Source organism: Podarcis erhardii (genome assembly GCF_964252035.2).
Source record: "Podarcis erhardii genome assembly, chromosome: 16".
Taxonomy (NCBI): Eukaryota; Metazoa; Chordata; class Lepidosauria; order Squamata; family Lacertidae; genus Podarcis; species Podarcis erhardii.
Window position 1 is genome coordinate 28,822,804 of NC_138514.1, and position 26,251 is coordinate 28,849,054.

At 46.6% G+C, this 26,251-nt stretch overlaps 1 protein-coding gene across 4 annotated transcripts in view; it reads left to right on the forward strand.

Annotated features, from left to right (window-relative positions):
* The window catches only part of SPNS3 (SPNS lysolipid transporter 3, sphingosine-1-phosphate (putative)), a 43,191-nt gene extending 17,652 nt beyond the window's left edge, over positions 1-25,539 (forward strand). The window contains exons 4-14 of one of the 4 annotated variants that reach the window (XM_081843541.1): positions 8,508-8,644; positions 10,305-10,456; positions 12,535-12,601; positions 13,107-13,252; positions 15,530-15,685; positions 16,074-16,263; positions 16,985-17,050; positions 18,506-18,604; positions 19,944-20,133; positions 21,073-21,163; positions 24,488-25,539. In XM_081843541.1, coding sequence (XP_081699667.1) covers positions 8,508-8,644; positions 10,305-10,456; positions 12,535-12,601; positions 13,107-13,252; positions 15,530-15,685; positions 16,074-16,263; positions 16,985-17,050; positions 18,506-18,604; positions 19,944-20,133; positions 21,073-21,152 — 1,283 coding nt within the window. In that variant the 3' untranslated portion in view covers positions 21,153-21,163; positions 24,488-25,539. Of the gene's footprint in view, positions 1-8,507; positions 8,645-10,304; positions 10,457-12,534; positions 12,602-13,106; positions 13,253-15,529; positions 15,686-16,073; positions 16,264-16,984; positions 17,051-18,505; positions 18,605-19,943; positions 20,134-21,072; positions 21,164-21,784; positions 22,182-24,487 lie in introns of those variants that run through there. The other 3 variants (XM_081843542.1, XM_081843544.1, XM_081843543.1) reach the window with 3 other exon arrangements.
* The last annotated feature ends 712 nt before the right edge of the window (positions 25,540-26,251 follow it).

The following is a 26,251-nucleotide window of genomic DNA, read 5'->3' on the forward strand; positions in this document are numbered from 1 at the left end:
GCCTGTCGGTTAACGTTTCTCAGGAAGCTGGATTTCGCACCCAACACCACATCCTGTGTTTTATTCTCTGCCCCCCCTGTGAAATTGTGGCATTTTGACAGACCTGTGCAGGCAACCTTCCCAAGTGACCACTCTGTTATAACACATCCTCTCATGTTCCATTAACCTTCTGGTTTCTTGTTTCTTAAAAATAAAATGAAGATCTGCTTCACATTCAAATAAATAAACACATGACTGTATATAGAAAACTTCGCTTTGTGAAAGCGAAGCCAAAATTGCTTTCAAAATGGATTTTGTGTGTGTGTGAATCTGGAACTGTGTGTGAAAAAATAATAGAAATAATAATACAATGAGTCTAATCGGAAGTCAAATGTGTTTATCTTCATTTTTTTCCTTTCTTCTAATTCTTTCTTTAAATCTCCCCACCCTTTCTTCTTTTTCTTTCTACCTTCTTCTTCTTCTTCTTTTGTTCTTTTCTTTTTGATCTGCTAAGAAAGAGATAAAGAGATAAAAGTTAAATATGAAAATTTGAGCAAGCTAAATTGATGTTCTGTAGTTTTTCAACTACTGTTAAAGATGGTCAGTTGTAATGAACTGATGTAGTAGTTATTGTGAATTTTTTTTATTGTTGAATCTTAAATAAAGTATTAAAAAAATGGATTTTATATGTGTGTGTGTTACGGAAGGGGGGGGCATGTCTTCTTCACCTTCTTCTTCGCTACAATATATCAATTTATTTCCAATTGTCAAAAGGGACTAAAATCTATAAAATTCATAGAAAATCAGCGTGCCAGTTTGCTCAATTACTCTAGGACTCCATCACATCTCCCCTGTCCAGCATAATCCCTCAAGCAAAGTGTCAAGACCTTAATCCTTTCAAATTGTTCTGATCAGCCTTTCCTCCAGACAATGTCAGGTGGCAGACTATGCATATTTGAGACCATTGTCTTTTCATCCCCAGGAAGTGTTTATCTGTGCATATCTCCAGCTCTGCATATTCCCCCCTCCCTCCTCCATATGTTAATCTGTGTAACCCAACCTCCCTTTAATATATTCATGATGTAATCTGTGTAACCAAACCTCTCTTTAATATATTCATGACGTGTTTTGCACTGTATTCTGGGACATGGAGGGAGTTTCAAAAACTCATGTCACCCCTTTCTCACTGTTCAATCTCGCCTTGAACCTGTTGCGCAATAAACTTGGATCTTCTGCAGTTTGCTCCTGTCTCCGGCTGAGCTCATTTTCCTCCGCAGGGACCCACGGACTTAGTCCGATGAGCTGGGTGGCAGAGCAGCCTCGCACCCAGATTTTTGCCGTAACAGTTGGCGCCCCACGTGGGGCATGCGGTTCTCCCGCGTTGCTGACCGGGGGCCCTGAAATCTTCAGCCGGCACCAGGCCATTTTGCCTGGGAAGATCCTTTGGACCCCCGGCCATCCTCCGGGCGGTAATCGAAAGCCCCAGGAGTTCAGCCGGGGAGCAAAGAGGGATCCAGCCGGCTTATTCATCAATCCGGGGATCATCATAGAAGACATGTGAGTATAAGGAAAAGGAAAAATCCAGTGCACTGGTGGGAAAGGGGTGGAAATCTCCTGGCAACTGAATCTCTGCCCTCCTCCTATCGCTCTTTCTTACCTTTCTCTCGGTCCGGTTAGTGAGAGAGACCGTGGACCACCGCTCGGCCCGAAAGGGGGGCTCTGAGCTCTATCCCTTTCTCTAAACTCTCCAGCCAGCCGCACCAATTGGGAGTCCGAAAGTAAGACGGAGAGAGCCGACTTGAAAGACAGCCGACTCTCCGCAACGGACATCCCAGTTGAAAGCAAGGGGTTGGAGTTCTTTTCCGAACTTCTTTAGCGCCCGGCAAGGGGGCGGGAAGTGGTCTTGCTTTCTGTATCAATCCCAGCCGCACTGGTCGGTGCCACGTAACACGTGTATCATGCGTGAGCCCGCTTCCAAAAGCAAGGGGGATTTTCGGTTCGAAACTCTATCCAGGGATCACCCGATCTGGCACCGCACGGCGCGGGCGTTCAGTAGGGCCCCTTTTCCTGAGATTGACGATAGGTAGGAGGTTGCCAGGAGGGATAGCCCATGAGGAATTGGGCGGGATCGGCAGAGTGGAAAAGGACCCCAGGTTATTGACTAAGGAAATAGGAAGGAATACCGGATAGCTAGAGCTCTTTAAAAACCCTCTAAGGAAGTTGCCAAGCGACTAAAGACCCCTCTTTACTATAAATCCCGTATTAAGTATATCAATCTCCTAGATATACCAATCCTTACCACCCTTTCTCTTCCCTCTTTCTGTCTAGACACGCGTAAAACATAAAATGGGTACCCAGGCTTCCAAACGCGAGCGGGCTCACTCTGGGAAGAAGGCTTCTAGAAAGCCATCTCAGTCTCAGAAGGACCCTGACTCTCCTCTCCAATTTGTCATCACGTATTGGAAGACGATACCTGGCCACAAATTATTATCGAAGCAAAATTAGAGAACCTCTGTTCTGAAATCTGGCCTGCCAGCACCGCCTCCGCCAAGCCCGAATTGCGTTGGCCGGCTGGTTAACTGGTGGTGTTTGAAGAGGCAAGGAGGCTCTTAAAACCATGTGGGACCTTCCTACTAATTTCACTTAATGAAGCTAAAGGAAGCAGCCCAACTCCTTGCAATAACCAACTAAAGGATGAGAGTATATATGTTTACATGTTGTCTGTTATGTGTGTTGTGTGTTAATACATATATGACAATATGTGTGTTTACATGTTGTCTGTTATGTGTGTTGTCTGTTCCTTCTGTCTCTGACAGACTGCCTTTCTTAAGCGCGCATAGTTTAAACTGCAAGCTTGCTTCAAAATTTAATTTTTAAGGAAGCCATGCTGGACCTTATCAGTCCTAAATAAGACAAAATGAGAATGAAAGGTGCAAATGTTTACCCCACCTCGTGCTCTGCCGCAACTTTTCAGATTGTGAGTCTACAGTCTATTTTGGAATGTGAATGTTTCTAATGTTTCTGGAATGTGAATGTTTCTAATGTGAATTAGATGTTTCTGCTGCAAAAGCGTAGGTGAGCACCACTGCTCTCTCAAGCTAAAATGCAGTGTATTTATTTCATGAAGCACATGCCTATGAAAGTATGGTCTTCCTTCTAAGAAAATATCTGAGTCCAGTTTTAACTTTGATTTGGTTGGACAGAAGAGTTATTGTAAGGCTCCTGATATCAGGCCTCTTTTCTTAGAAAATGCCCCCCCCTTGTTTCATTCTGTCTCTTTCAGGTTTTTTTTCCTTTTTCTCTTCTTCTGTGCCAGGTAAATTTACTTCCGAGTAAGCTTCCTTTAAAGGAAACTGCAAAAGGGGGGGGGGCATAGATTAGGCTTAAAATTGTCACTTTTGTATTCCCTTTAAATCAAATCTATGGCTGTTTTAACTATGCTTTATAAGAGATCCTCTCCCTATCTTAAGAAAATGTTCACTTCAATCTTTCTTTAAAGATCATTTGTCTAGGAACTTGCACTCTAAGGAACTTGCACGTCTAAGGAAGTAAACTCAAACTAATCTCAAGATCTGCTAAAGGGTTCTGTATAAAGTTAGGAATTTTTATTTTCCTCTTCCTTAGTACATGATAGGAGCACTGATTGTGCTCTCTTCCCCAGTAGTGCCTGTATACATAAGAATGTGTGTGTAGTACAAATCTTGCTGTGAAATCTTGCTGTGAACCCTATATTTTGGAGGGTTGGACTAGATGACCCCAGGGTCCCTTTCAACTCTCCCAATTTGTGGCTGTGTGGAAGGACATGTGTCCGCAAGCATCGCAGGGTAATTCTTAAATTCTGGTGTGGTGATGGAGTTGAAATTCAGCCTAGCTTTGCTCTCTAGTTTTAAAAGGTGAGAGGTGAAGCTGTGATGTTTTGAAGCACAACTGGTAATATCAAGCATTTGAGTGATTACAGTGTTTATCATTTTGTCTACTATTTAAAAATCAGACAAATACATATGGGCCTTGACCAATCCTGTAAATAAAGGGGCAGGAAAATTTTTGTCTGCAAATGGTAAGGCCGAAAAACTTAGAATGTTAAAATAAAATAAAATAAAATAAAATAAAAATTCCTATGAATTCTGACTCTCTGGCCATTTCCCATATATAAGGGCGCGGCATTGTTCCACGAATGGCCAGAGGGATATTAGCCCTTTCCTGTACATAAAGGAAGCAGTCGCTTTGCTTGGGCTGAAATTGCTAGCTTTTGTTGGTGAATACTTCAATTGCTGAGTTTCTCTCTTTTGTTTTAAATCTAACCCTCTTTTAAAATCTACTTACCCTTCCCTTATTCAAATTCTAATTTTGCCAAAAGATGCAACATTTCAATAGTATAAAAGGTTTGCTGAGACATGAACTCCACACATGCACAGAGACTAGATCAGCAAAAAAAAAAAAAGAGGATAGGAAAAGAAATGAGAGAGAGAGAGAGAGGAAGGAGGGGGAACTGTAGAGGGGGGGAGAGGAGGTTTATGTAAAACTTGGAACCATTGAGAGAAATCACCCTTAATGTGTCCCAAGTTTGAAATCTTAACATGCCAAATTCTTTTCACAGGTAAATATCAAAGAATTCCACCTCTCAATGGGATTTAAATCACAGACTTTGTTTGTGTGCATTTTAGGAACAGCATTTCCTGATAGGCTTCTCACATGAAATAATTTTCCCTTTTAACAGGATATGTGAACCCCGATAACAAAGTGTTTGTCCCTTTTTTTCTCCCACAACAACTTTCTTTCTGTTCTGTGAAATCCCTGCTGTATTAACTTTCTTTCATAGGTCACTGTGTGTGTGTGTGTGTGTGTGTGTGTGTGTGTGTGTGTTATTATTATTTTAACTGTGTCTTTTAAGTCCACCCTGCCCTTACAGGATATCACTTCTACAAGTGTGTTATTACAGATCCAATGAAAGACTTCGCCACCACAACAGAAGACACCAAAGTTTCAAAGTGATGTCTCTTTCAAAGGATATAGACTGCCGGGGGGAGTGGGGCTGACAAAGGGGGGTGGAGTTGAATTACAAGGACATTTTCTGACTTTTGAACCTCAAGATACATATATAAAATATCCCAATTGTCTCAAGATATGCAACTGATATTTAATTAGTTTGTTTTGTATTATGTGTTATTACGTAGGAATGTTGAAATGTGTCTGACAGTGTGTCATTTCCACAAATGGGGGGGCTATTTTGTGGCTATTTTTGTGTGTAAGTGTTTTATGTCTAATGTCTTATTCCTTACACCCCAGTGGAGGATCCTCATACATTTTATACCTTTTAACAGATCAGGATATTATGTAGTCCAATGTTTAGACTTAGATAAATTTATTACCATATTTCGTTGTTTCACCTGGCACTCTGCCAACTTCCCTACCCATTTTAAAAAATGTGCTAAAACCCACTTTACCAAGGAGAAGCTTCTAAGATACATGAAGGTGGATATGCTTTGGTTTAGCAGGAATGATCCCTTATACAGTTAAATTGACTTATTTCGACAAGTGCCCCTTTAAGAATGGTTTTCTTTTAACAGATTGGTTTGAAGAGTTGAGAACCATGGGGAAAGATAAATTCAAATTGGACTCAGTTTGAATTGGGCAAGTGTATCCAGGCTGCAATTAGCTTTTGGTCCTTAAAGTGCAAGTGCGCAACTTCCCATGACTGCAAGACCAATAATAAAACCCCCATAGGAAGCCAAGGCAAGGACATTTCCCTCAGGACGTGCCCGAACCTATGGCAGCTGTGGTGAGTGCCAGGCAACATGGTTAATATGAAAGCCCTAAGTGGATTCACCAGGGATTGCCACTACTGTGAGACCACAGAAAAGCTACCTTGACACCTGAGAACACAAAAATGGCGGGGGACAAAGCAAACTGCATTTTTTTTCAGTCAGTAGTGGACCTTCCTGCTAAATGTAAAGCATAGACCACTATTGAACAAAATACAACAGGTGTCCTTTTTGCACTACTATACTTGCAAATGGCCTTAAGAGGCATGATTTGCAAGTCCCCTTCAGGTTTGCACAAACCCACACATCTAGTACGATAGATACAAAGTTATTATTTAGTGCATATCTATATAACGTAAACATACATTGTCTTGGTCCGTGTTGCTCCCTCCTTTGTTGCCCTGCTCAACCCACCTCCTTTTCCATTAGGGCCTATTCCCACTCACACGGCACCCCTACCTTCACCGAGATTTAGGGTGCGGAGAAAAGATTTGCAAGTTCTTACAGAACTTTAATGCAAATCTATCTCCGAATGGGGGACTGTTACGGAAGGGGGGGGCATGTCTTCTTCACCTTCTTCTTCGCTACAATATATCAATTTATTTCCAATTGTCAAAAGGGACTAAAATCTATAAAATTCATAGAAAATCAGCGTGCCAGTTTGCTCAATTACTCTAGGACTCCATCACATCTCCCCTGTCCAGCATAATCCCTCAAGCAAAGTGTCAAGACCTTAATCCTTTCAAATTGTTCTGATCAGCCTTTCCTCCAGACAATGTCAGGTGGCAGACTATGCATATTTGAGACCATTGTCTTTTCATCCCCAGGAAGTGTTTATCTGTGCATATCTCCAGCTCTGCATATTCCCCCCTCCCTCCTCCATATGTTAATCTGTGTAACCCAACCTCCCTTTAATATATTCATGATGTAATCTGTGTAACCAAACCTCTCTTTAATATATTCATGACGTGTTTTGCACTGTATTCTGGGACATGGAGGGAGTTTCAAAAACTCATGTCACCCCTTTCTCACTGTTCAATCTCGCCTTGAACCTGTTGCGCAATAAACTTGGATCTTCTGCAGTTTGCTCCTGTCTCCGGCTGAGCTCATTTTCCTCCGCAGGGACCCACGGACTTAGTCCGATGAGCTGGGTGGCAGAGCAGCCTCGCACCCAGATTTTTGCCGTAACAGTGTGAATAGGTCTTGCCTGTCGCAAGGGATGTCTATATTCTATCGTAAGGCTTAAAAAATGAGAGGCGGTTCCCCTGCTGTGTTTCAAACCACAGGGAACACCTCTGTTTTGGGCCAGTTCAAGGTTAGTGAGATATAACTTCAGCTATGCTTGTTTTTCTATATACTTGGTCGTTTTATTTCTAAAAGTGCATTCCACCAATTAATCTGGAGAACTTCGAACCAGCCTATAATTTCCTGGATTCTGCCCTGCCACGCAGATTTCTCTTTAAAAATTGGTGTTAGACTGGCTGTTTTCCAGCCCCCTGGTATGGAGGCCACACTTAGGGACAAGTTATCTGTTTTTTGTTAGAAGATCAGCACATCCAGGTGTGAGTTCTTCTTCAGAACTCTCAAGTTCATGCCATTCAAACCTGGCTCGTTTATAATTTGTTGCTGTTGTTGTTGTTGCTGCTGTTGTTGTTGTTGTTATATCACCCTTTATCATGAGACCCCAGGGCGGTGTACAACATTAAGAACACATTTACAGAGCACAATCATAAAATAATTTTTAAAAAGCATAATAAAAAAATAATAATCATAATAACAGTCCCTCCCACAGCTTTAACAAGGACATTAACGGCCAAAGGCCTGGGTAAAGAGGAATGTTTTTGCCTGGTGCCTAAAGACATGTAATGATGGTGCCAGGTGAGCCTGGGGAAAATACTCCACAAATGGGGAGCCACCACCGAAAAGGCCCATTCTGGTGTTGCCACCCTCTGGACCTCTCACGGAGGAGGCACACAAAGAAGGACCTCTGTTGATGATTAAAGGTTGAAGATTGGTTCCTATGGGGAGAGGTATTGATGTCCTGAGCCATGTAATAAAGCCTAAACTTTACCGTTCTTCACCTCTATTTGCCTCATTTCTTCAGCCCCTCTTTGTGAAAAAGTCCAGTTTAGGCCGAGGTATCTGCCCTACCCTGAATTCTGTGGCCATCATGTCTGACTTGGGAGTTTCAAGGAGGAATGGCCACCATGAGGAAACAGGGTACTAGGCTAGACTGGCCTTTGGTCAGATCCAGCAGTGGGCTTTTATGTTTTTAATCAAAACAAAGATTCTTAAAATATGCTTCTGTTTTTCTAAATTCATGAATATAGCCAAGAGTGACACCCACACTCTGGGTAGACCCAAGTTCAAATCCTATGGAGTTTACTGGGAGACCTGAGACCAGTCAGTCTCAGCCTAGCCTACCTCACAGGGTGGTAATGAGGATAACATGTGTGTGTTTATGGCAAATCTTAGATCTTTGGTAGAAGGATGGTGAAGTGTGGGAACCTAACAGTAGACACTGGGATAGCTCAGTCAGTGTCTCAGCATGAGACTCTTAATATGGGGGGTCATGGGTTCGAGCCCCCCACTGGGCAAAAGATTCTTACATTGCAGCAAATTGGACCCTTGTGGCCCCTTCCAGCTCTTAAGATTCTATGAATTGAAGGAAAGTGAAATAATGTGATAAATACACTGAAATGGACCCTGGTGAACTCCCACACAGCTGTCAACATTCATCACTCCTCTTGCTTCTTTCCACAACAGTTTTTATTATTTGTTTCTTGGTGGCGGCCCCTCTTTTTGGATATCTCGGTGACAGATACAACCGCAAAATCATCCTGAGTGCTGGGGTAATCCTCTGGTCTGGCGTTACCCTTGCCAGCTCATTCATCCCAGAATGGGTAAGTGTCAATTATTTGGTTTTTTGGGGGGTGGAGGTTTGTCTGCATGAATAGATGTTCCATTTTGGGAATGGTACACCTCCTGGTGGCGTTCGAATGTTCAGCAAATCCAAAGCTGGTTCAATGAGCTAAGGCTCAACTATTACAAATGAGAAGAGTGGAGGGGAGGAAACATATTTTAAAAATTAGCTAGTGCTTTCCCCCCCAAGAAAAATAGGTGCCAGAATTCACTGAAGTTGTTACAATAAGTCACCAGGCGACTTAGGGCAGCCCTGAACAGATGCCAGTTTGATAACAGACCCATTTACTGATTGTGGAGGTGCAAAAAAACTACAGCCAGCAGTCTCCTTAGCTGGTTTGGGGGTTAACCCTGGTTCTGGTATAGGTCAAATCAATGTGCCTCTTCCGCCCTCATTCTCTTAGATTATGGCAAATGTCTAGGGCAGCTTGGAAGGGCCCTTGTGCTAACACTCACTTGTGCAACAGTAGAGGCCTGGCAGGAAAGCTTAAAGCCCCCTGCCACTATACAGTGGTATCTCTGGTTGCGAACGGGATCCGTTCTGGAGGCCCATTTGCAATATGAAAAGAGCACAACCCGCAGCAGTGCATCTGCGCACATGTGGGTTGCGATTCGGCGCTTCTGCGCATGCGTGTGACGTCATTTTGCACGTCTGCGCATGTGCGAGCGGCGAAACCCGGAAGTAACCCTTTCCGGTACTTCCAGTTGCCGCGGGACATAACCTGAAAGAACGTAACATGAAGTGGACGTAACATGAGGTATGACTGTACTGTACTGGAGACGGATTAAAGAGAAGGGAATACGAATTGGCTGCCCTGTAGCTTGACTAATCATGGCTAGGAGTTAGCTGGAGTCATAGATCTTTTAAAAAAGTGTAGACTTGCACAAGCTGGCCAACTTCTGTTTTGACTTGAAATGTACGTTTTGGGCTTCTCAGAAGTACATAAAGGCAAGAAGGCGGTGAGGGGAGCGCTGGCTCACAATGGCGCCCACCTGAGAGTTGGTGGAACTGTACTCCTGCATGCTCTGGCTGGGAAAAAAAAGAGCACTGGTTAGGAGAACTGTTACGTACTGAAGTTCTCGTCCTGGGCCAGCAGGGGGATACTGTAGATAGTTATGCAAATAAGGGATCGAAAGTGACGTTCAGTGATTGGATAGTTTTAGAAAATTGTTACAGTTACGCTGTACTGGAGCTCTATATAAGCAGGCTGACTGAACCCTTCAGTTCAGTTCTGTCCTGGCCTGTGAATAAACAAGAGCTGTTTGAAGAATCACTGTGTCGTCTGATATGTTTGCCCACAACTTAACAAGAACAACTCAGTTTTACCTAGGCTACCAATTTAGAACGGAGGGAACCGCCCAGAGAAACTCTGAGTGATATTCTGGGCAATAAAGGTGCAAGCTTTATGTTATAATTGTTTGCCTTGACTGGATCGTGGACTACAGTCTATGAGACAGAAAAGAGAGTAAAGATAGCGAAATTTGTATATCTTTTTATGTCTTGTCTTCTGCTCGGCATGAGCTTCTTCTGAAGGGACAGGAGGATAAATTAAAATAAACAAAGGCTATGCCGAGTGCTGGAAGGTGCTACTTAATGTGTGCCCTTTTCAATATCTTGCACGTCTCATCCCCTTCCTCAAGATGCCCTGGCTGTTCTTCATTTCGCGGGGACTGGTGGGTGCTGGCACCGCCAGTTACTCCACTATCGCGCCCACCATCATCGCTGACCTGTTTGAGAAAGACCGCAGGACGTGCATGCTCTCGCTCTTTTATATCTTCATACCAGTTGGAAGGTAGATCTCTGTTCTCTGAGACAAGTTGGGAAGGATCTGGGGCTAGGGGGCAGCACGGAAGTGGGGAAGGGGAGAAGCGGGGGGGGGATGTTATGGTTGGAGCCTCTTCATTTTCCTTTTAGCAAGGGTGGGGCTGTTGAAGAGAGCCATCTGTCTATCCACACCCCCCCATCCTTGCATTTCTGATGATCAAACTGAAAGTGCCAATCATTTTGTACCCAAAAACACCTGGGAGGAATTTCCAGCAAGATTCAGGGAACTCAAGACATGCAGAACTGCAAAAAATATTTATGGGAAGAAAGGCAGTGTGAGAAACTGAGATATGAAAGCGAGGAGCTAAATGGCACCTTAAACCCAGATTATGGGTGCAACAATAGAATGTCTAGGTGTGCTTTTTTTATAACAAGAATACAAAGCTGAAAATGAATGAACTGCAGCTAAAATATTATGTTCATTTTTCACATGGTCTAGTTCTTCCTTTGCTCACACCCCTAATAGTCTTAAAAGGGTCTCTTATCCAGTCTTAAGAGAGTAACTGGAAGTGGAGAGGCAGAAAAAGTTCCTCCTTTCCTTCCACTCTGCAGTTTTAATCTGAAATCTTAGGCACAGTACTGCGCCCAGAGCTCAGAAACTGCTCGTGCTAATGAAACCCCCTATCGCAAAATGCACCTAGAACAATGGGAGTTTCAAACATTGAAGAAAGGTCTAGAGGTGCAGTGAGGGAGAACCTCTCAAACTGCCCCATGAGGCTGAGTGTGCTCAGTAGTCACAAAATGCTGACTGTTTGGGGGTGGGTTTTTTTTGAGAGGGGACACAGAAAACCAGGTTGGGTGGAATGGGAATTCAGAATGGCAGCAGTCCCCACTGCAACACTTTGTTGCAGGTCCCACTTACTACATTGATATCCCTCTTTCCTTTCCTCACGGAACTCCATGTGTCATACATGCAGGTTACCTAGGTGATCCTTCATCCATGCACTGGCCAAACCTGGACCTGCTTAACTTCAGCAAGACAGCTGCATCCAAGGCCACGTTCTACACTCTTGACTGGTCCTGATTGTTGTTTGAAGAGGATCAGTCACTGGCCACAATTGGAAGCCACGTTTTATTGAATCGCAGAGACTCTAAACTTTTTAAACTGGAGAGGCTAAGAAGTGACCACCAAAGCTCCAACATGAAAATAGGGACGTCCTATTCCATCATTGGGATGTGGGTGGCACTGTGGGTTAAACCACAGAGCCTAGGACTTGCCGATCAGAAGGTCGGCGGTTCGAGTCCCCATGACGGGGTGAGCTCCCGCTGCTCGGTCCCTGCTCCTGCCAACCTAGCAGTTCGAAAGCATGTCAAAGTGCAAGTAGATAAATAGGTACCGCTCCGGCGGGAAGGTAAATGGCGTTTCCGTGCGCTGCTCCGGTTCGCCAGAAGCGGCTTAGTCATGCTGGCCACATGACCCAGAAGATATATGCCAGCTCCCTCGGCCAATAAAGCGAGATGAGCGCTGCAACCCCAGAGTCGGCCACGACTGGACCTAATGGTCAGGGGTCCTTTTACCTTTTATTCCACCATCATCATCATCCTAAACATCACCGTCATTTTATTATTTATACCCCGCCTCTCTGGCTGAGTTGCCTCAGCCACTCTAGGCAACTTCCATCATATATTAAAACACAAAGGAACATTAAACATTTAAAAAACTTCCCTATACAGGGCTGCCTTCAGATGTCTTCTGAAGGTTGTATAGTTCCTTATCTCTTTGGGTTGCGTAACTCCAAACCCCCCAACGTTTCTCCACTGAAAATAGGGATGTCCGAAAGAAAAGCATCACATTCCAGGGTCAAATCAGAAACCGGGGTGGCTTCTGTAAATCCGGGACTGTCCCTGGAAAATAGGGACACTTGGAAGGTCTGGACCACTGGCATGGGAGATGTGCACCCTAATCCTGAGATGTAGCCCCTCCCATGAAGAGCTTCTATCTAGGCTAGTGACCTGGCAACCAAACTGGTGCTCAGTCTGTCCCCTAGACATGCTTGGTGGTTTGAAGCAGTCAGATAAAAACGGTGCGTTTCCTTTCTCTTGCAGTGGGCTCGGTTACATCATGTCATCTGGAATGGCACTGGCTACTAGCCACTGGAACTGGGGGTTCAGGGTGAGTATTTTCTGGATGGACCCCCTTTTGGGGGGCAAAATGGCGGGGTTCTTCCACTCTGCACTTTATCAAGGGAGTTTCATTCAGCTGAACAAATCCGACCGCTGGCCTCAGCCCACTGTCAGCCTATTTTGTGAAGAGGCAGAAACTGTTTGAAACAGAAGACTGGCTTGAGATCTGCAACGCTAAAACCAAGGGCCTGCTTTGAAAAATGATGGGCAAGAGCTTATAGGAACTCCATCTTTTCTGCCATTATTATTATTATTATTATTATTATTATTATTATTATTTATACACCGCCCTATACCCAGAGGTCTCAGGGCAGTTCACAGAATAAAATCGAAATATAAAACCATGAAATGCATAATCAAAACAAAAACAACAACCCAATAACCCTTCCCCCAATAACTCCTCCTTATTGATTATCAGAATGTTGCCACTTTAATCATGGTCTTTGTTGAAAGCCCATTTCCTGCAACATCAGCAACTGTTCCTTTCTCTGTAGGTCACCCCTTGTATGGGAGCTGTAGGCTTGGCTTTCCTCATTTTCTTGGTTCCTGAATCATCCCGGCGTGGAGCTGCGGAGCCCGCAGCTGACAAGGTCAGAGGGGATTCAACTTGGCTCAAGGACATTTCATCACTTTGCAAAAAGTAAGTATCATTATTATTATTTGAATTTTCAGTGCCTGTATGGAATGCCAACCCTTTGCTTGGAAGTGCAGCTTTTAGCCTTAGGTAGTATAATATGCATATATAAATTCTATCTGCCATCTAAGAACAACACTGTGTCCCTGATGAAGACCAGGCTCAAGTCCCCGAAACCTTATATACTTTGACAAATCCGTGCATCTTGAAGGTGCTGCAAGTTGAGCTGGATCCAGTAGAGGGCAATGTTGACTTGAAGAAATCTTCTCTAGGCATCCTTTGAACATTTCATGCTCAGGGCCAAGTCAGGCATAGCTGTCAACTTACAGATTTGAAAATAGGGGACCAGCAGCCTCGAAAATAAGGGACCAGCAGCCAAAATAAGGGATTTTAGTCAACCAGCTCCCGAGCCAAAGGGAGAAAGCCCAGCCAGCCTAACAGCCAAACGAAGCCTCAAGCGGTGGTTCCCACAGCAAAGCAAACCGGCAAAGGGGGTGCAGCAAGGACAACCACTGTCACCTCTCCGCTGGGAAGCGCTGAGCAAAGGCGAGTCCCCAGGCAACGCGGCCGATTTGATCGGCACAAGGCATGCAAGCTCCACCCCCCAGTCGTTCTTAGACTCCTTATTGGGTGAGCAACGCAGCCAAGCAACACAGATAGAGCCTCCCTCCTCCCTGGCCGGCAGGGAGGGAGGGAGAGGAGCTGCTTCCTTTGAAACCCGGGAAATTTAAGGGACATCATCAATAAGGGACAGCAGCGGGACACGGCACTGGGATAAGGGAGTTTCCTGCCAAATAAGGGATGGTTGACAGCTATGAAGTCAGGTAGCGAACATTGTCTGCTCTGGAAGGTAAAAGCCCCCCCGGGTGGTTAATTACGATACTGTGTGCCCTACTTGGCTATCATGTAAAATGCTCGTTTATGACGTAGGCACTGAAATTTCAGGCTTGTGAAACACTTGCCACCCTCCCTGCTAACATTATGTCATTTCTGTGGGTTGCAGTTGGCTTTCAGCAACGTCGAAAGGCACTCTAAAAATTAAAAATTACCTGATTACCCAGAATGCTCTGGTGAACATGCTGGCTAGCCCCCAGAGCTCTCAAACATCACCTTGTCATCCTTCTCCTTAATTAAAAGATGCATAGAGTATACTGTCAGGCATCCGGGTACTCTACAGCAGGAGGAGGGGGGTGTTTTTCAGCCCAGGGGCCACATCACTTCTCAAGCAGCCTTCTGGGGGCTGCATGCCCATGGTGGGCAGAGCCAAAGGCAAGAGTGGGTGGAGCCAGAGGCCAAAATTCAACACAGAGCAACACAGCGATAGCTGGTAGGACAGAAGGCAGGAAGCTCAACAGTAGGTGGCGCCAGAGCCCATGACAGGCAAAGCCAGCTAGTTCTAGTTTTACCCCATCCTCCTCCCTGCTGAGTTCTAGAAGGGGCAACACTGAGGTGGAGGAGGAGGAAGGTGGTAGCCTGGGCCCACTTGCTGGGCAGGTTGTAAGGAAGAAGGCAGGCAGGTGGGGGCTGACTGAAGGCAGATGGAGTTTGGTGGGGCAGCCTCCACTGGAACAACAGGTGTGACCCTTGTCTTTTTACAGTCAGCTGTATTCCAGCCATGTAAAGGCCAGGGGTATCTACACATAGATCACAGAATTGTAGAGTTGGAAGGGACCATATGGTTCATCTCATCCAATCCCCTGCAACGCAGGAATATTTTGCCCAATGTTGGGGTGGAACCCACGACCCTGAGATCAAGGGTCTCATGCTCCGAGCTATCTGTGCATCTCTCCATTCACTCAGACAAGCAACGGCTGTTATCACAGTTTAGTCAGCCAGAAGCACTCAAGGAAACTGCAGAACGTGGCAAGCTAAGGCTGTGGCCTGGGGAGGGGAGGTATGGCCTGATGAAATCCTGAGGGCCTGACAGAAAGGCCTCAAGGGCCGCATTTGCCCCCCAGGCCTGAGGTTTTCCCTCCCCCTGATTTGGAGAGCAATAAAAGCCAAAACCCAAGAGACCAAGGAAACTACAGTGGTACCTCGGGTTACATACTCTTCAGGTTACAAACTCCACTAACCCAGTAATATTACCTCAGGTTAAGAACTTTGCTTCAGGATGAGAACAGAAATCATGCTCCGGTAGCGCAGAGGCCCCATTAGCTAAAGTGGTGCTTCAGGTTAAGAACAGTTTCAGGTTAAGTACAGACCTCCGGAATGAATTAAGTACTTAACCCGAGGTACCACTGGATTTAAATATGTTTCTTATTCCACCCCACCCCCTGTCAGCTGGAGTTTCTTGTGGTCCTCGCTCGGAGTGACTGCCATGTCCTTCATCGTCGGAGCTCTGGGGTTCTGGATGCCAGTGTTCCTTTCCAGAGCTCAGCTCATCCATGACGCTGTCCCTCCCTGCCAACAGGAAGGGTCGTGTGACACCTTCAACAGGTGAGACAAGCTTCCTTTGGGACAAGCAAACAGAGAGCATGGGGAACGCTCCATAGGAGAGATTATCTGAATATTTTTTATTTACTATATTTTTAAAGAAATGTGACAACAGGAGGCTGTGGCAGAGATGGAGCATTGCAGAAAGATCACACCTGTTTGATTTGTGAACCACCCTGAGATCTATGGGTATAGGGGAGTAGGCAAATTTGATAATAAAAATAAGTAATTTCTGCCTGCTACAGCATGGTCAAAGCACAAAGATACAGTCATGTAATAATAATGATGATGATAATAAAATAGTCAGCCAATGGACAGAGCCAATGTTTATAAGGTTATATAACCTGCTATGGTCTTTAAAACACAGACATATTTTTTTCCTGTCCACCAGCCAGATATTTGGAGGAATAACCATTGCAACTGGCATCTTTGGAGTCATTGTTGGAGCAGAAGCCGCCAGAAGATTCAAGAAGACCAACGCAATGGCTGACCCTCTGATCTGTGCTGTGGGCTTGCTGACATCATCTCCATCCATGTATTTGGCGATCATGCTGGCTCAGGAAAGCATTATAGCTACATATGTAAGCATGTGGCAAGAGGGGTTTTGCCTTAGTGGCTGGCCTCTCCTCAAAGACAACCTTGCCTATGGGGGAATTCATAGCAGAGATACTGGCTTGGAAAGGTTTCTAGTCCTCAAGATGGCAAGACTGAAATATTGCAGAAACCGAGATAAACCTTTCTGAATTTCATATATGTGGGCAGGCAATATTACCAGGGAAGCTTGGACTGGGTGCCAGGGGCCTCTAGCATACTCATCAATATACCCTATCTAGTATTTAATTTTTGGTCATTGCACTGGGTAAATCTGCCCTCTAAAAGTTAACTGGTTTTTGTTTTAAGCAGTCAAATTGTACCAGCAAAGCAGCTTGCAAACCTGAGAGGGAGGCTTCCCATAGTTGGCTGTAGTAGCTGCTACTGTCACTTGGGCACTTCCTTGTTCACAAGCTCCTTCAAGCCGGTTTGTGACCAAATCTATATCCTCTGCCAGCTCTTGCTGGCAAAAATGAAGGATCTTCCCATGTTCCTAATTTCTCTCAGCTGAAACCCAACATTGGTAACACCGCCCTCAGCTCATTGATGTGAAGGTGGGATCTTGTAAGGGTTGCTAGTACCCAAAACATGAACCGTTAAAAGGATGGAGAGTAGTATTTAATCTTTCTGTGTGTGCATTTGCAAATCTCCAGTGCCCTGTCAACTCATGACGTTCTCTCTACCTCTCTGTGTGCTTTTTCCCTATTTCAGACTTTTATCGCCCTTGGAGAATTTCTTTTATCCTTAAACTGGGCCATTGTGACTGACATACTGCTGGTGAGTTCAGCTGTCTTTTTCTGTCATATTGATTTTGCTGATAACCTGATACACCTATTCTTAGATCTCTGCTCTCTCTTTCTCTCTCTGTTTTCTACCTTCACATCCCTTCAGGTCCATAGCCAGAAACGTAGCAGAGACAAGAGTCACACGGGGGTGGGGGTGGGGTGGGAAGCAGGGCATTTGAAGTTAATGTGAAATGCCTTAACATGCAATCCCATGAATATTATCCTGCTGACAAGTCCTTCCGTGTTGAATGGGGCTTGCTCCCAGGAAAGTACGTGCTGGATTGCAGTCAAAGAGGATGTCTTCGGCTAGAGGACTGTCCTTGTAGACTTGGATGTGTGGCCACCCTCCTTGCACACCATGCAGAAGTGGTCTCTCTCTTTCAGACGTTTGCAGTGCAAAGCCAGGCACACCTAGGAAATTGTGTAGTGAGTCTCTGTGGTAAAGGTAAAGGGACCCCTGACCATTAGGTCCAGTCGTGGCCGACTCTGGGGTTGCGGCGCTCATCTCGCTTTATTGGCTGAGGGAGCCGGCGTACAGCTTCCGGGTCAGGTTGGCAGGAGCAGGGACTGAGCAATGGGAGTTCACCCCGTCGTGGGGATTCGAACCGTCGACCTTCTGATCGGCAAGCCCTAGGCTCTGTGGTTTAACCCACAGCACCACCCATGTCCCGAGTCTCTGTGGTAGGGCTGGCATATCTGCTAGCAACCCAGATACCAGCAGTATGTTGCTAGGAAGGCAAGGCCCACGTTAGAAGCACTGATATGGCAACCACAGCCTGCTTCCTTATGTAGGTGTTACAGCCTGGTTGGATGCAGAGGAAACGTTGGAGGCCCGGCTGGGGAACCCCCAAGGGAAGAAGGCTCAGAACTCGGGGACTGGTGGTGGTCAGAGGGAGAAAGAGGGAGGAGGTGTTGGAAACTGAAGAGGCAACAGGGCTAAGTGAGCAGGAAGAGTCTGTGGCAGAGAGCAGTCCAGAATCAGAGGCAGTAGCTGAAGCAGAAGAAGAGAGAGGACAAGAGGAGTCAGGTTGGTGCAGAGTCGCCGGTGGCTCCCCCTCCTGCTATGACAGGCTCCCCTCCTGCCCCCCTGTTTCGCAGAAGCAGAAGAGGCATGAAAAGGGTGGAGGAGAGGTTGGCTTCATGGAGGCACAGTCTCCGATTGCTTGGGGAAAGCCCTGGCGAGGAGAGGACCTAGGCAGCTGTGTGGAGGTGAGGGCCTTCAGTCTCAACAGCTGCTTCACAGGGGCAAGACCTGCCGAAGATGAGTTGCTGTGCTCATCAGGCCTGACACTCCTGCATCCATTGTGGTTTTGCTGATAAAGAGTTAACCCCGACTTGCACCGTGTGATTTACTGCTGGCTCGCTCCTGACAGTCAAGCACATTTAGCTGGTCTTTCCTACTTCCTACTTACCTTGACCATTGGGTCTTTTCCCTTTGACTTTTCAGTATGTCGTGAAACCAACATGCCAATCCACCGCACTATCTGTACAGATTTTTGTTAGTCATTTGTTTGGTGATGCCGGAAGCCCCTATCTCATTGGAATCGTAAGTTATATGGGCAGCTTTAGAGGTGGGGGTGGGCTGAAGTCCCCCCCCGCCCCTTGGTGGGAAACGGTACAAAGTGATCTCATTTTACAAGTGCATAGAAATTATTTGCACTGTGAGTGAATAGCTTGGGGCTTCATTTCATGGCAGGTTGAAGCAGGTTCTTGATCCTGGCGATGTTCAAATGGGCCAGAGGCAGAAGGCATAATCCAAGACAGGCAGGAAATCAGGAAAACAGATAAAGGAACCAACCTAGGACCAGAGGCAGATAGGCAGTCGAAAGATGATAAGCTGGTCAGGTAGAGAGCTAAGTGGATGAAGACCAAAGGATCAGATGTAGGAAAGCCATCAGAGGTCCAAGACCACCTGCACCACTGCTAATATATTAGCCAATTTACTCAGACTAATAAGAAACAAAGTGAGTTTTACACAGATAGCCAAGCTCCTGTTGGTCCCTCAAGAACCAAATGGTCTTGAATAGGGTTACGGGGAGAAATTCAATACCGTTTGCATTTAAAGGTTGTTGTTGTCGTTTAGTCGTGTCCGACTCCCTAATTTGCACTTTTGAAAACACAATTCTCCTATGCTTCAAAATTAGAAATTCTCCTTTAAACAAGCATCCCCCCACAAAAATACTTAGGCTAGACTTAATTTTGCAAATCAGTTCTCTGGCCAATTAATGGGCATATAATGAGGTTGAGCATGCATAAAAATGCACATATTTTTGAAGACAGCAGACAAATATGCATTACATTAGAGAAAATGCTCTGCGGAAATGTGCGTCTTAGGCAAAATTGCACAGAAGCATATGTATATTAGCAAAAATCTGCACTAAAATGTTAATGAATTTTCATGAGGACTTTTTTAAAAAATAAATAAATCTGCAAAGTGGAAATGTGGAGGACTGACCTTAGGACAGAAAAAATCAAGAGAAAATGACATATTTACCCATTTCCTTGTCTTGGAAGAACTAAAGTCCCAGCTTTGGCCACCGGAGGGCTGGCACCAGTCAGTCCGTCAAACGCATCAGTTTATGCATCCCAGAGTTTTTGCTTCATCTGTGTTAGGGCCCAGGAAGCCTCAGGGCAGGCTGAGGTCAAGACCAAAAGCAACCAGAGAAAACAACACGGTCAGACTGAACGGGGTTCAAATCCCCCACTTGGCCCTGGAGCTCGCTGGGTGAGCTGGCAGGGGGGCGGTCACTGCCTCTTGACCTAGGGTTGCTGTGGGGATTAAATGGGGAGAGGAAGAACCATGGATGTCACCTTGAGCTCCTTAGAGGAAGAGGGTGGGGCATAAATGCAATAAGCAGAGTAAAAAATCACATTCCCCCCTCCAGATCTCCAGTGAAATCCAGAAGCGACAGGCAGGGGCCTTTTCCTACCTCGCCTCCTTCCGGAGCCTGCAGTACAGCTTTGTCCTATGCTGTTTTGTCGGTGCTCTTGGGGGAGGCTGCTTCCTCCTGACCGCCCTCCGGATCAAAGAAGATCGGCTGGAAGCTGCGCCTCCAGCCCCACCACCAGTCAAAGGTAACTCTGACCCTTGGGTTCAGCACATCTGTACTGCGAGCATCGCCCTGGCTTTGACCACCATTTTTTGCCAGTCCGACCTTTCCAGCTGAACCGTAGAGTCATAGAATTGTAGAGTTGGAAGGGACCTCGAATGCCATCCAGTCCAACCCCCTGCAATGTGGGAATCTCAGCTAAGGCATCCATGACTGGTGGCCACCCAACCTCTGCTTAAACACCTGCAAGGAAGGAGAGTCTACAACCTCCCAGGAAAGGGCTGGAGGAAGCAGAGTGCAATGTGTGCGGACAGCCCCAGGTGTCACAACTGAGGAGGGTGACAAAATGCCAGGAGGCACTCACCGCGGGGCCTGCAGTGCGCCTGAGCCACGTGTCTCTCCTGGGAGAGATGCGGTGGCTTGGGCACACACAGGCTCCATGCTGTCTAAATGGTCTGCCCGCTGCCTCCCCGCCCCCAGCTGTAGGGCGGCTGAGTGGGAGGAGACAGGCAGACTCCGGAGGCCCCGCGGTGCGCCCTGCCCATATGGGTGGCTCGCCCTACCCTTGCCCTGCCTCTATGTGTGGTGTAGTGGTTAAGAGCGGTAGACTCGTAATCTGGTGAACCGGGTTCGCGTCTCCACTCCTCCACATGCAGCTGCTGGGTGACCTTGGGCCAGTCACACTTCTCTGAAGTCTCTCAGCCCCATTCACCTCACAGAGTGTTTGTTGTGGGGGAGGAAGGGAAAGGAGAATGTTCGCCGCTTTGAGACTCCTTAAGGGGAGTGATAAAGTGGGATATCAAATCCAAACTCCTCTTCTACTCTTCTTCATCCTGGGCACGCCGCCCCAGGTGCCCGAGCAGCTTCCTCCTCCGCTGTCCCAGGCCAGACCGTTCCACTGTCAAACAGCTCTGACTGTCAGAAAGTTCTTCCTGATGTTAAATCAGCATTTCCTTCCTTGTAGCTGGAAGCCATTGGTTCGAGGCCTACCCTCCAGAGAAAGAGAAAACAAGCTTGCTCCATCCTCCATGTGATACCCCTTGAGATATTTGAAGGTGTCTATTGTATCTTCTCTCAGTCTTCTCTTTTCCAGGCTAAATATACCCAACTCCTACCATGGGAACTGTAGTTCGCCGAACATTATTAAATGGTCTTGTCCAGGGGTCAGCAAACTTTTTCAGCAGGGGGCCAGTCCACTGTCCCTCAAACCTTGTGGGGAGCTGGACTATATTTTGGAAAAATAATAATGAACAAATTCCTATGCCCCACAAATAACCCAGAGATGCATTTTAAATAAGAGCACACATTCTACTCATGTAAAAACATGCTGATTCCCGGACCATCCGCTGGCCGGATTGAGAAGGCGATTTGGCCGCATCCGGCCCCCGGGCCTTAGTTTGCCTACCCATGGTCTTGTCTTTTGATGTCGCCCATTTGCTTTGCACCACTGCCATTCCTGTGCCTCATAGGAGGAAGGCCTGGGGAGTTCTAATAAATATAAGTCCAGCGTTATGTGGTTTCAAGTCCCCTGTGGGTCTGATGGTGCAGATTAGGGCAAAAGATGTAGAGGAAAGGATTTGGACGACTTGCTTTAAACTACACCTGTCCCAGTCTCCTGCCCAAGAATGATGGCAAGTGCCCTTTCTTGCATGTCAAGTAGCCAGGCTTTATTGCAGTGCAGGTTCAGTAAAGAGTGAAGAGCAGGAAAAAGCCCAGAGATGCAGCAAGGATTAAAGCACGAGGAAAGGAACTTCAAGATTCAGGGACAAGGCCAGAGATACAGATCAGAAGTTGGGAGCTGAGACTGCACAGGAGTGTGAAGTTGTTCCGAGAATCAGCCCTCCCTGCCCATCATGCTTTTAAACATAGATTGTCCGGCTACTCAAATACATGCATGCCCTATAGACAACCCGACCTTAACTTGTGCGTGTTGAATAAAGAGGTTTCGAGGAGAGAGTTTTACTATCTCTTAGCATAGTTAGCACAGTGGTGATTGCTACCAAGCATATTAAAACTTGGTTGGCTTCACATCTGCCCTCACCCACCTTTAAACAAGCATTCCCCACGAAACTACTTAGGCTAGAATAAATCACAGACATCTAGTTTTGCAAATAAGCGAATATTTTACTCGCAGAGTTTCCAGCAATTGAGTCTCCATCTGCTGGCAGTAATATAAAGAAGAAAAAGGTTCCCAAAGGTTTGTGCTCTTTCTTGGGGGCTGGGTTTACTCCTGACTCTTGATGTGCTGCTGTTGTCTCAGAGACAAGGTCTGACGCTGCTCCCCCGCTGGCAGCTCAGTCTGTGCCACCTCCTCTCCTCAGGTGGAAAAATGGCCTCCCTGGGCATATGAAGCCCCGACCTCCTCACCCTGAGCCAAGTAAGGGGTCAGCTGCGAGACTTCCCGAGCAAGAGTCTCAACAGAGGGTACTGGCTCTGAGTTGGGGAGGTTGAGCGGGAGGGCCCTGCTCCATGGCCTCTTCATCCACCCTTGTTGTCCTCTGTTGTACACAGAGCTCCTCCTCCTGCCATTGCCACCTGCCTCTCAGCGCTTGGCTTCGCAATTGGCCTCCTCTGCCCCCTGATTTTTTTGACATTGGGGGGCCTCAGCCCCTTCCCAAATATATTGGGGAACCCCAGCTGGGCTTGGCCCCTAGCAGTTGGCGTCGTGGCCTCCAAGGCAGTATGCTTCTGTATACCAGTTGTTGGAAAAAGCAGAAGGGGAGAGTGCTCTTGTGTTCGAATCCTGCTTGCGGGCTTCCCACAGGCATATATGGTTGGCCACTGAGGGGATAGGATGCTGGACTAGGTGGGCCACCGGCCTGATCCAGCAAGGGTCTCCTTACATTCTTCTAGAAGATATGAGCAGAGCAGCACCTTTGCAGCAGAAGTAACAGGAGATAATATTAGTTTTCTCGCTAGGAGATGCTAATTTGACAACCGCAGCGTGAACGAAACCCACCAGCTTTTGGCGCTCTCCTTATCAAGCAGTTTCGGGAATCCCCAGGAGGACATTCTCCTCTCTTAAACTCCCGCTGAAAAGTGTGTTCGGAATATACCGAAGGCATTCCAGGAAAGTAGCTAAATAAGTCTTTTCATGAAAGCTTCCAAAGGGAATAGGTTTTAAATCAAGAATGAGGAACCTGGTGCCCCCCCAAGATGCTGAGCCCCATAAACCCATACCCTCCAACAGTTCTCTGATGATAATAGGGACATCCTATTCCATAATAATACTAATAATAATTTCATTATTTATACCTCACCCATCTGACAGGGTTGCCCCAGCCACTCTGGGCGGCTTCCAACTTAAAACATTTTTTTAAAAAAAGCTTCCCTATACAGGGCTGCCTTCAGATATATTCTAAAAGTTGTATAGTTACTTATCTCCTTGGCTCGGGGGTCACATAACTCCATAATCTCCAACATTTATCCAATGAAAATAGGGATGTCCTAAGGAAAAACAGGACATTCTGTGATAATAATAATAATAATAATAATAATAATAATAATAATAATAATAAATAATTTATTACTTATACCCTGCCCATCTGGCTGAGTTTTCCCAGCCACTCTGGGCAGCTCCCAATCGAGTGTTAAAAACAATACAGCATTAAATATTAAAAACTTCCCTGAGCAGGGCTGCCTTCAGATGTCTTTTAAAGATAGGATAGCTGCTTATTTCCTTCATATCTGAAGGGAGGGTTGTTCCACAGGGCGGGCGCCACTACCAAGAAGGCCCTCTGCCTGGTTCCCTGTAACCTCACTTCTCGCAATGAGGGAACCGCCAGAAGGCCCTTGGCGCTGGATCTCAGTGTCCGGGCAGAACGATATACTGGATCAAATCAGAAACTGGGCTTCTGTAAATCCAGAACTGTCCCTGGAAAATAGGGACACTTAGAGGGTTTTCAAGCCCCAGTCAGGATTGCCAGTGGCCAGGGAGGAGGATGGGAGATTGTGATCCAGCAACAGCTCTGGGGTTGAAGGTGCCTCATCCCCGGCAGCGGAGGAAGCTGCGAGGGCACCTGGGACGGCTGCCCAGGGGTGAGGCGAGCTACCCATGGGGGGGGGCTCACTGTGGGGCCTCCGCAGTCTGCCCGCCTCCTCCCACTCAGCCACCCTACAGCTGGGGGGGAGGTAGGCGGACCATTTGGGCCTGCAGGTGCCCAAGCCACCGTGTCACTCCCAGGAGAGACGTGTGGTTCGAGTGCGCTGCAGGCCCACGGTGAGTGCCGCCTGGCATTTTGTCACCCCCCTCAGTGGTGACACCCGGGGCAGACAGCACCCACCACACCCCCCTTCCTCCACCCCTGTTTTAAGAAACAGCAACGTAGACCTTTCTCAAAGTGATGTCTTTCCTAACATGGGGTCTTTTGGTTTTGCAGGCACAGAAAACGAGAGTTACGTCCGGCATGAAGGAGAAGTCCAAGGGGAGCTTCCTGTGTCATAGAGCTGCCTCCTGCACTTTGCAAACACGCTCTCATCAGGGAAGGAGAGGCACGAACGCTTATCAACACAACCTCCATCTGGTGAGGGGCGGGGGAAGCTTTTGGGACTGACTTTGGAGCGTGACATTCAAAGTGGGCTGCAAATCACATGGCCACCCGCCATCACCGCCTTCGAAGCTGCCAAGGAATCTGGTGGCTCCAGGAGCCAGGAACATAGCTGAGCTGTTCAAGTGACAACTTCCTCCAGAAAACATAACCAGTGGAAGTAAGATGTGCCAGCTTCCCGTCTAAATTTACTTGGTATATGGCAGCTCCTTCTTGGGGGTGGGGGTGGGGGTTGTGTTTCAGGAGCCAAGCGCATGCATTGCTCAGAGATGTTTCCAGGTTCAACCCTGGGGGCTTTGAGTCAAACAGAGCTTGGGTACAAAGCCTGAGACAGCCCTTTGCCCAACACCTTGGAGAGATTAGCAAAGAACAGTAAGGATCCCTTCTAGCCACTTCCAGTAGAATTAATCTCCAACTTGAGAAACATATAAAGTGCCAAGCTAGATGCATCCTCGGTCCAACCTGTTGGTTTTCCTTTGGACTCTTCACGTTCCATCTCTGCCCAAATTTGATATCGCGTCTCGGCTGCATTTACAACGTGACAAAACTATGACCTTTCCTCACTGCCCCTTTGGCAAAAACTCTTTTGTGTGCTCTGGTCCTATCTTGTATGGACTAGGGATTAATTGTGTCAGTTTCAGTTTCTTGTTTTTTCACTCTTAAATCCAGTTCCTCACATTTCTGCATTAGTTTGTGTTTTTTATTTTATTTTAAAAAGTCCCCGTGAAAATTTTCCAGCATGATAGTTTGCATTTCTCCCAATACATTCCTGCATGCAGTTTTGACTGATCTCAACATTTTTTCAAGCAAGTTCCTCTTAACAGTTTTCCATGTTAATTTCATGAATCTATTCCAGGCATAGGCAAACTTGGCCCTCCAGACGTTTTGGGACTACAATTCCCATCCCCGACCACTGGTCCTGTTACCTAGGGATGATGGGAGTTGTAGTCCCAAAAGGGCTGACTTTGTCTATGCCTGATCTACAGTGGTACCTCTACTTATGGACGCGATCCGTTCCGGGGTGCCATTCACACCCTGAAAAGTCTGTGTCACTTTTGCGCATGCGCATGACGTGATAGATTGCTCCTGTGCATGCGCAAAGCAGCGAACCCAGAAGTAAACACTTCCGGGTTTGGCGCGTTCATAACCAGAAAAAAATGCAACGTGAAGCAAATGCACATTCTGGAGGCCCATTTGGAAAAGCCTGCAACCTGATGTGCCATATCTGTGCAGGTGCGCGGAGTAATTTGGCGCTTGTGCGCATGCGTGCAGTGCAATTTACTGCGCATACTGCGCATGTGCGAGCGGCGAAACCCAGAAGTAACCCTTTCCAGTACTTCCGGGTCGCCACAGGATGCAACCTGAAAAAACGTAATATGAAGCAAACGTAACATGAGATATGACTGTAGTTCAATAAAGGGACTTCCTGTTATCACTGTGTCTTGCCTCGTGGGAACCCACAAGGAAGCTGCCTTACACTGAGTAAGACCATTGGTTAAATCCTGTCCTGGGTCCTGAGGCTCAGGAATGAAGCAGTTGTCCCACGAAGACCCTCTTTGTGAAACAAGACTGGCTGTTTCCCCATGTTGCCTTCTG